At 36.3% G+C, this 9930-nt stretch overlaps 1 protein-coding gene across 1 annotated transcript; it reads left to right on the forward strand.

Moving 5' to 3' along the window:
* The first annotated feature begins 1370 nt into the window (after positions 1-1370).
* On the forward strand, positions 1371-8115 carry glipr1b (GLI pathogenesis-related 1b). Its single transcript, XM_063005074.1, has 6 exons — positions 1371-1389; positions 1920-2104; positions 4313-4561; positions 6187-6302; positions 6465-6550; positions 7740-8115. Exons 1-6 carry the CDS (start codon positions 1371-1373, stop codon positions 7871-7873), a joined length of 789 nt encoding a protein of 262 aa, XP_062861144.1. The 3' UTR covers positions 7874-8115.
* The last annotated feature ends 1815 nt before the right edge of the window (positions 8116-9930 follow it).

Here is a 9930-nt window from a genome sequence, read left to right on the forward strand (position 1 = left end):
CAGTGACCTTCCGATTATAAATCCAGTACCTTAATCCAGGGCCGGCGCTAGGGGGGGGGCATTGCCCCCCCAAATTGTGTCTTTGCTCCCCCAAGCACAAAAATTATCTCTGAACCAATCACAAAAATGCATTTTGTTTTACAGTGTGAAGATATTTCCTTGCTTATTCCTGATTGGCTCTTTGAGTCATATAAAAATCGGCAGACTGCCCCAAACAGTTCAGTTCGGCAGTATATGTTCTGTTAGTGTGAGCGAGAGGCAGGTATACTGATAAACACTTTTTTTTTTACAGAATTAGTATTCTTTTGTTTTCTTTATATTTTAATTTCCCAATAATATAAATATTCTCACTCATTCCTATTTCCACGTTTGAATATTCTCAGTCTGTGTGTAGGTACATTTGTCAGCTTTGACTTAAATTTGTATTAAAGCCTTTCAAGAAATAGAGTTGTTCTATTAGTAATGGCAATTTAATTAAGGGGGCGTATTAAAATGAAATACAATTAGATAATCTTTTTTCTCCATTTACATAATCAACATGTATTTTTTAATCATTGGGTTTTAAGTTTAAGTTCGAAAACATGCATTTTTATTTCTTTACCTCATACATCACTTTAAGCCAGTATCAATAGCTTGGCTGTCATCATTCATGCACAAATCAAGCCTTGAATATATTTCTGGCTTCAAAAACATGACTATCAACATGCCCCCTCATTAGGTTTTACTGCCCCCCCAAGCAAAGCAGTCCAGAACCGGGGCTGCCTTAATCACTGAACTCCACCTCCTTAATTCATTTACAAATGAAGACAATTTGATCTTATATATATTGTTGAGAAATACAATACAGTCCTCTTCACAGTTATTGGCACCTCTGGTTAAGCTGAGTAAAAAGTATTGTAAAAAATTAGCTTAATCCAACCTTTAATCCAACCGTCATCATTGGATCTTTCAGCAGGACAATGATTCAAAACATTTGTCCAGATCAAAACAGAAATGGTTTACTGAACACAAAATCAAGCTTCCGAAATGACCACCATAGTCTGTTTATAAACTTTACAGAATTCCCACGGAGTGAACTAAGAAACAAAGTACACGAGAGGACCCTGAACTGGAAAGCATAAAGGAAGAAAAGGGTCTCAAATGCTGTATTCTCCAGCTTTATAAGATTCCATAGAAGAAAAATGAGTGCAGTTTTATTGGCAAAAGGAGGTTCTACTAAGTATTAAATGCATACAGACATGCAGGCAGTTATTAGAATCATATGAACAACCCTTCTTTTTTCATCCATGTGGATGTTACTTTGACACGTACCACCTACCTAAGCTTTCTAGCAGACCATGTACACTCTTTCATGGAATCAGTATTCCTTGATGGCTGTGGCCTCTTTCAGTAGGATAATGCGTCCTGCCACAAAGCAAAAATGGTTCAGGAATGGTTTGAGGAGCACAACAACGAGTTTGAGGTGTTGACTTGGCCTCCAAACTCCCCAGACCTCAAACCAATCGAGCATCTGTGGGATGTGCTGGACAAACAAGTCCGATCCATGGAGGCCCCACCTCACAACTTACAGGAGTTAAAGGATCTGCTGCTAACATCTTGGTGCCAGATACCACAGCACACCTTTAGGGGTCTAGTGGAGTCCATGCCATGTGGGACCAACACAATATTAGGAAGGTGGTCTTAATGTTATGCCTGATCTGTGTATGTACTACATGTAAGTGTTAAAGTGATACAACTATGTGATAGACAGAGTCTCAGAGAGTGAGCGAGAGAGAAACAGAGAGAGAGAGAGAGGGTGAGAGAGAGCATCTTCCTTTTGATCGTGATGTGGTGGGTGGGTTTGTTTTTCATACCATCTACAGCACGACTCATCACTGTGTATAAGTCCACTACTCAGCCGAGGACAGTACTGGATTAAGCTCTAATAATGGACCTGCTCCTCAGCCTAGTAATGTGGATCTCTCTGCTGCTCTCCAGCTTTACATGTGTCTTCACATTCATGCTGCCAGACATCAGTGAGCCTGACTTCATTCGCAGGTGCGTGCAGGCACACAATGCCCAGCGCTCCCGAGCTCAACTGCCTGCTGCCAACATGCGCTCCATGGTAAAAGAGAAATGTTTCTTTTAATAGACATTTAGTGATGTCTTTTAGTACATACTATCTGTCCTTGTTAGGTTCGGCTTCAGATTTAAGTTAGAATTATGTTGATTTAAACAATAACCAAGAATTCTGTCTAATTGTTTATTGATAATTACAGTTGGGTACTCATTTGCAGTTTTCCCAAAAGGCTTGATGTACATTTTCACTTATGCTTGTTGGTAAATAAAGAAAAAGGCTTTTTTCTGCTTCTTGGCATAAACTGGTATCTAATTTAAGATGAAAAGACCTGGAAACTACAAAGTGCTACAATTCATATTATGATTTTGGGAATTACTTTTATCTGTGCTTGTCTGTTTCACTGTGGTAACACGGTGTGGAAAGAGATTGGCAGTTTCTTTAGAAAAAAATTAAGTGTTATTTAAAATCTGAAACTTTATAGAGTCTGTAATACCATATATTCTGTAATCCTGCAATGTTCTCAGGGCTCTAATGAGAAGGGACAGCCATAGAACTGTACATATCCTCCATTATAATATGGATTTAATCTTTTTTAGAGCTTGTTGTAAAAAGCTCAATTCTCTTCTCTTATCTTGCCATACATCAGCTCCAGTCTAAGTATTAGTAGTGTCCAGCAAACTCCAGTCACTTATGTTTGTTGGTAAATAAAGAAAAATGCCTTTTCTCTGCTTCTTGGCTTAAACTGGCATCTAATTAAAGCACCTTTGTCTCATTTCATGAGTTAACATGTTGATGAATGACTTCTGGAATCTGGCTTTTCTGTCAACTCATTTTGATACCCCAGTAAAAAGAAAACCACGACGACCATTTAGATGACTGCTTAGAACTGTCTAAATACATAGGGAAATTTTTGTTTTTGAAATTTGTTGATTTGTTCAATTTCTAATATTTTAGTGTTTAGAGTGAGATAATTACCAAATTCCACACATTCCAAAAATTAAAACTAAGTGACACTCATATTTAAGTGTAAAAAGAAAGTCACAGTTGTTCATGAGCAAGAATTGTTTGAATTTAGTCACTTTGTCAAAAACTGTGGGACTGCACATATTGTCTTGTCTTTGTACTGTATGTGATGGTCCTGAGAAATGGCTTAGAGATATCTCTAGGTGAAATTCCTGTTAAAATCAATAATCCATTCAAGAGGTCTTTCTAGGTTTTGTAATTGTAATGTTTGTGGTTGAGGTAAATGGGTGCAGTACAACACTTGTTTTTTTTTCTATTGGCTGTGGTTAGCTGCTTGTATTATCTTTAACCTGACAGATTTTTTTATTATAAATACCAGAAATCACAGCTATAGGCATGCAGTCATATATTGCATGTATGTGTGTCACTTCAGTTGTACCTTATATATCAAAAGGGTATATGTGAGTGGTTTAAATTATGGTTTCACTCAGGTTCAAGTTCCATCTGATAAGTTCTGTATGACCATTTTTACTAAATTACACACAACGTGGATATCCTACCAACAGATCTGAATTTTCCTTTGCACACAGTTAACATCATTTTGTGCAATGCTGAATTATTATTAGATTATTAATTATTAGCTAAAACAATACAGATTGTTCATATATAGAGAGAGTTTTCCTTCAATGAAAATTCTCAGAGGTTCTAAAAAAAAAACCCTCAAAACAACTCTTAAAACAAAATGTTTTGGCTGATATTCTATATACTGTACAGGCAATATAAAATAATAATAATGTGTATTAATGTCGCTTTGTATTAAAAGTCTCTTTGTGAATATGATGTTTACTTTCATAATATGAAGTAATTTTATGTGAGAAATATGCAATAACCAAGGCAATTAAAATAGAGCAATTATTGTAACATTAATAGATAAACTGTTTAGCCATAACCAATGTATTTGTATTATAAACCAGTGAAACAACTCAATAATAATACAAGTTAAGTCTTTAGATAATTGTAAAATGTCATTTTGTCATGTTTAAATTTAAAAGATATTATCTTGATGATATACACATTGTGGGTAATAGTACATAATACTGATAAAAGCATAAGTGTCCACAATTATTACAATGCAATATTAATAATGAACATTTTCTAAATTTAAATAATAACTAACAATGATTCCTACTTAAAGCCTATTTTATTATGTGTTACTATTTTTACCATTGACTATCTTTGTTGGTATTTGTGGGTACTAATGCAAACTTTTGTGTTTTGTTTATTTCTTAGTCCTGGGATGATTCACTGGCAAGAGGAGCTCGGTCCTGGGCAAAACATTGCAAAGGATCCCATAATCCTGTGCTACAGCAACATGGCCTGGCTCATCCCGAGTTCCGACGGGCTGGGGAGAACATCTGGCTTGGTGCACCATTCTCAGCCTTTACAGTGGAGTCAGCTATCAACAGCTGGAACAGAGGAAGTGCAGATTACACACTCCAAAACAGCAGCTGTGCCAGAATCTGTGGTCACTACACACAGGTAGGCTATCATGTGTGTGTAAATAAACAAACAAACAATGGGAATCAACAGTTGGTTATGATTAATGATAATCTCCATTATTAAAGCTTTAAATGTGTTCCCTTGTAACGCTTTACAATGATGTTACTTGGTAATGCTTTATAATTTACAATGATGTTACTTGGTAATGCTTTACAATAATACCTGGGCGGCACGGTGGCTAAGTGGGTAGCACTGTCGACTCACAGCAAGAAGGTCCTGGGTTCTATTCCCAGTTGGGGCAGTCCGGGTCCTTTCTGTGTGGAGTTTGCATGTTCTCCTAGTGTCTGCATGGGTTTACTCCAGGTGGTCCGTTTTCCTCCCACAGTCCAAAGACATGCATTTGAGGTAAATTGGAAATACTAAATTGTCCATGACTGTGTTCAATATAACCTTGTGAACTGATGAATCTTGTGTAATGAGCAACTACTGTTCCTGTCATGAATGTAACCAAAGTGTAAAAACATGACGTTATAATCCTAATAAACAAACAAACAATATCTTTTGGTAACGCTTACCAATAATTGTCATTAGTAATGCTTTGCAGTACTGTTCCTTAGAAACACTTTACAAAATGTTCACTAGTAACGCTTATCAATAATATTTATAAAATATTCTTTACAATAATGCTCCTTGGTAAAGCTTACCAGTAAGCTTAATAAGTAATGCATTACAATAAGTCTCATTTGTAGGTAACTATACAGGGACTAAGCATAAACTAATGATTTTTAAGACATTATTTACAACAAGTAAATGTAAAGTTTTTTTGTAGATATCAATAAATGCATTGTCCCAGTACATGGTTTAATTAGTTTTGTTTTGTTTTGTTTTTATAACATACAATGCCCCAGGGATGCCGCCTCATATCTACTATATATACACACGATGCTCCAACTTCCCATAATCCCTATTGTTTCAAACATGACAGGCTAAATTATTGCAAAAGTCTGACTATTGTTCAGATTTCACGAAGTGCTTCTGTGCAGGGGCTGAACACAATCAGAATAGAGGAAGTGAAAAGAAATGTCACACAAAAAACCTGTGCGACTTATTAAAAACAAAACAAACAAAATTGGCAAATGTAGTTTTCACTCACAAGACATCTTGCACTTCCTTACAGGTGAAAGCAGCTAACTGACCCATTACAGCTTCTGTAATCTTTTTAAAAAACAATTAATCATTCATTAGGTTCTTTAACAGGACAGTTGTAGCTCAGGGGTTAAGGTACTGGAATAGTAATCAGAAGGTTGTTGGTTCAAGACCCACCACTACCAGGTTGCCACTGTTGGGCCCTTAAGCAAGGCCCTTAACCCTCAATTGCTTAGATTGCATACTGTAAGTAAGTGTGTAAATCTTTTTCTCAAAGGCAGTTGTAGCCTATGGGTAAGGTACTGGACTAGTAATTAAAAGATCACTGGTTCAAGCCCCACTACTGCCAGGTTATCACTGTTGGGCCCTTAAGCAAGGCCCTTAAATTGCTTAGACAGTGTATTGTCACAGTACTGTAAGTCGCTTTAGATAAAAGCGTCTGCTAAGTGCAGAAAATGTAAATGTAAAATGTAACAGATGAAGCATTGATATTTCTCATTCTCTTGTGTGTGCTGCAGCTAATGTGGACAACTAGCTATAGGATTGGCTGTGCTGTCCATGTTTGTTCTAAAGGAATTGAAAACTTCTCCAGTCATCCAGAATCTACCATTTTTGTGTGCAACTATGGTGATGGGTAAGTATCATGTTCAATCATTGTTCTGTGTTTAATCATTCTAGCAGTTTTGAATGATTTATTAATCATGTTGATTTGTATTGAGGTAGAAAGTGTCATAACTGTGTTTTAGCTGTTGTCAGGCTATAATTATGACTATTTCATTTCTATATTTTGTCCTAGAGGACCTATGTTTGGATTTCCTCCATATATAGTGGGTCTGGCCTGCAGCAACTGTGGTGTAGAGAAATGCAAAGATAAAAACTGCAGTAAGTATAAGTGCAAAATATTGTCAGAATATTCCCACATTAGCAGTTTGTGTTGAAGCTCAATATTATCACTGTAAGATTCTTTTTAAAGGGCAATCTGTATTCTTGTTGTTATACTTTTTTAACTTAAACTGTGTTTGCACAAGTGACTGCTGAACACCCTATAAACTGCAAATCAAAGAATGGAACAAGGTACAAAAAGTAGTTATGTATGCTGATACAATACTAATGAAATGGTATAAGATTACTTAGTAATAAGCAAATACAACAGTTGATAGACTGAATAATAGTTGTTTTTGGTTTAGTTGTTTTTTGTTGGTCTAAGTGCACTTGTACCCCTCAGCATTATTGGTGCCTCTACATATGTGCAAATTGGCACTAAACACTTCCAAACGCTGTTTTGCATGCAGTGCTGTCCGAGGAATTTAAGGTCACATGCATTAAATACTGGATTTGGGCCTTGTCCCTTAGGAGATTTCTTCGTATTCTCTGTGTGTTTCAATAATGTTATGGACTGTAGATGATGCAGTCCCTAAATTACCTGCATTTGTTTGCAAAAAAAGTTTTTAATCTTTCTCTTAAAGGCAGTTGTAGTCTAGCAGGTAAGGTACTGGACTAGTAATTAAAAGGTTGCTGGTTCAAGCCCCACTACTGCCAGGTTGGGCCCTTGAGCAAGGCCCTTAACCCTCAGACAATATGCTGTCACAGTACTGCAAGACGCTTTGGATAAAAGCATCTGCTGAATGCTGAAAATGTAAAATGTTAAACTGTATATAGGAGTATACTGTATACTCATGCATTTTTTGCAAACTTTAACCTATCCTTGCCTGTTGTCCCATCTTATTTGACATCGCGTTTGTATTTACTAGAACCAAGAATTATATAATATATTTACTAGAACCAAGCATTATATAATAGATATTTACTAGAACCAAGCATTATATAATAGATTTCATAGATCAATGTGATTCAGTTAGAATGTATCATATGTATACACTCATCTTTTTAACAGCTGAAGTCGTGACCAAGAGAAATGTATGTAACTTATTAAATTCAGAGTGATTCAGCTTTCTAACAATGGCCTAAACTTACATAATCCCTGCTTTTTAGCTGTATTATATTTTAATCATTTTAACCTAAAGAGCTCATTTTTATTGCTTCACACTTCTAAACAACTGTCTTCCTGCAGAATACAACTGGACACCTGGGTGGGATTTCGGCCCCACCGGCTCAGCTGACAAGGTTTTTCATTGGCTGACCAGCTACAAACTGCAACTACCGATCGGAATCTGCTGGCTACTTTACTTTTATGCGACACTCTGAAATCTCCCAATAAACTTTATTCTAAGTTTTTTGAGACTTGCTTTCAGTGCTTTTGAACTTTTTGGAGATTATTATCCATAACAGGGAAATTATATGAAGACATGGCTGAGCTATGAGTCATGTGTGTGGCATGATCCCTGCTGTGTAGGACTGGTGCTACCTTTCAGCTTTCACACATACTATTAATTTAATATCTATATCATTTATATTATATAATAATATCATTTCATTTTAAAATAAACACAACTCATTATATTTCCTGATGTGTAAGTGTTGTCTTTAGCGATTTTCCATCAGATCCACCAGTCTGGATAGATTCATTCTATAATATAAGTATATTTTACTGAGCAGCACAGTTGCTAGAATATACTGTTTATTTAATTTAACTATGCATTCTGGAAGATGGTACTGTAACCATGGAGATGACAGTATGTATAGTTTGCCGTAGGCAGTGGGAACAGCGTGAATCGGAATGAGTCATACATAAAAAATGACTGTTTTTACTTCTGAGCAATTACTTAGTAATCCAGTGTTTTTGTAGAGGAACGTACCAGACTGACGACTTCTTTGTGTTTGACACGAAGCTTTCTGAGTCTGCTCAATTTGACCCCATCTTATTCTGACATCATATATTAAATAACCCCTGAAAACAATCGATTTGCAATGAATTAATTTCTTGTGGATGGTGCATTATAATTATATAAAGTCATTTGGGGTCAAATTAGTCACCACAATGCAGAAGTACAATTATTTTATTCAATAGAACAGAATTTGCCAAGTACTTTTAGGGCCGTTTCACAGAATGGGTGCCATTTGCATGTAGTAACTCGATAAAATTAAACTTCATGTTTTAATCTTTGTTTAACACTGAATCTACTGTAGTAACACACATACTTAACTGCTCAGATTGTGTATTGGTCAATCTCAAGTTACTCTGTTTAATTTATACAAGGTTTCTAAGTGTTTAAGGTAATAATATCTGAAAGCCGCCGAAACCCCACAATGGATTGGCGCTCTGTCCACGGTGTATTTCAGTGTTGCACCCAGTGTTTCAAGGGAAACCAGACCCACCACAACCTTGACCAGGAAAATGTGGTGATAAAATAAAAAGAAATCCTTTGCTGTTTCAGAATGAGTGTGTCAAGAATAAAGACAATGTTCAAACAGTTGAGTGTAAAGAAATTCATTTGGGGTGAAATGAAATGTCCATTGTGATCCAGACCCTATGGGTCAGCCTTTGCTTACACAAACACACTCTGAGGCAGCCCCGGTTCTGGACTGCTTTGCTTGGGGGGGCAGTAAAACCTAATGAGGGGGCATGTTGATAGTCATGTTTTTGAAGCCAGAAATATATTCAAGGCTTGATTTGTGCATGAATGATGACAGCCAAGCTATTGATACTGGCTTAAAGTGATGTATGAGGTAAAGAAATAAAAATGCATGTTTTCGAACTTAAACTTAAAACCCAATGAATAAAAAATACATGTTGATTATGGGAATGGAGAAAAAAGATTATCTAATTGTATTTCATTTTAATACGCCCCCTTAATTAAATTGCCATTACTAATAGAACAACTCTATTTCTTGAAAGGCTTTAATACAAATTTAAGTCAAAGCTGACAAATGTACCTACACACAGACTGAGAATATTCAAACGTGGAAATAGGAATGAGTGAGAATATTTATATTATTGGGAAATTAAAATATAAAGAAAACAAAAGAATACTAATTCTGTAAAAAAAAAGTGTTTACCAGTATACCTGCCTCTCGCTCACACTAACAGAACATATACTGCCGAACTGAACTGTTTGGGGCAGTCTGCCGATTTTTATATGACTCAAAGAGCCAATCAGGAATAAGCAAGGAAATATCTTCACACTGTAAAACAAAATGCATTTTTGTGATTGGTTCAGAGATAATTTTAAAAATAGCCGTTGCTTGCATTGTGCTTGGGGGGGCAAAGACACAATTTGGGGGGGCAATGCCCCCCTCAGCCCCCCCCTAGCGCCGGCCCTGCTCTGAGGTCTTGTTGAAAGCTTTTACAATCTGAGTCTGTG

Source organism: Trichomycterus rosablanca, chromosome 11, assembly GCF_030014385.1.
Source record: "Trichomycterus rosablanca isolate fTriRos1 chromosome 11, fTriRos1.hap1, whole genome shotgun sequence".
In the NCBI taxonomy this organism is placed as follows: domain Eukaryota; kingdom Metazoa; phylum Chordata; class Actinopteri; order Siluriformes; family Trichomycteridae; genus Trichomycterus; species Trichomycterus rosablanca.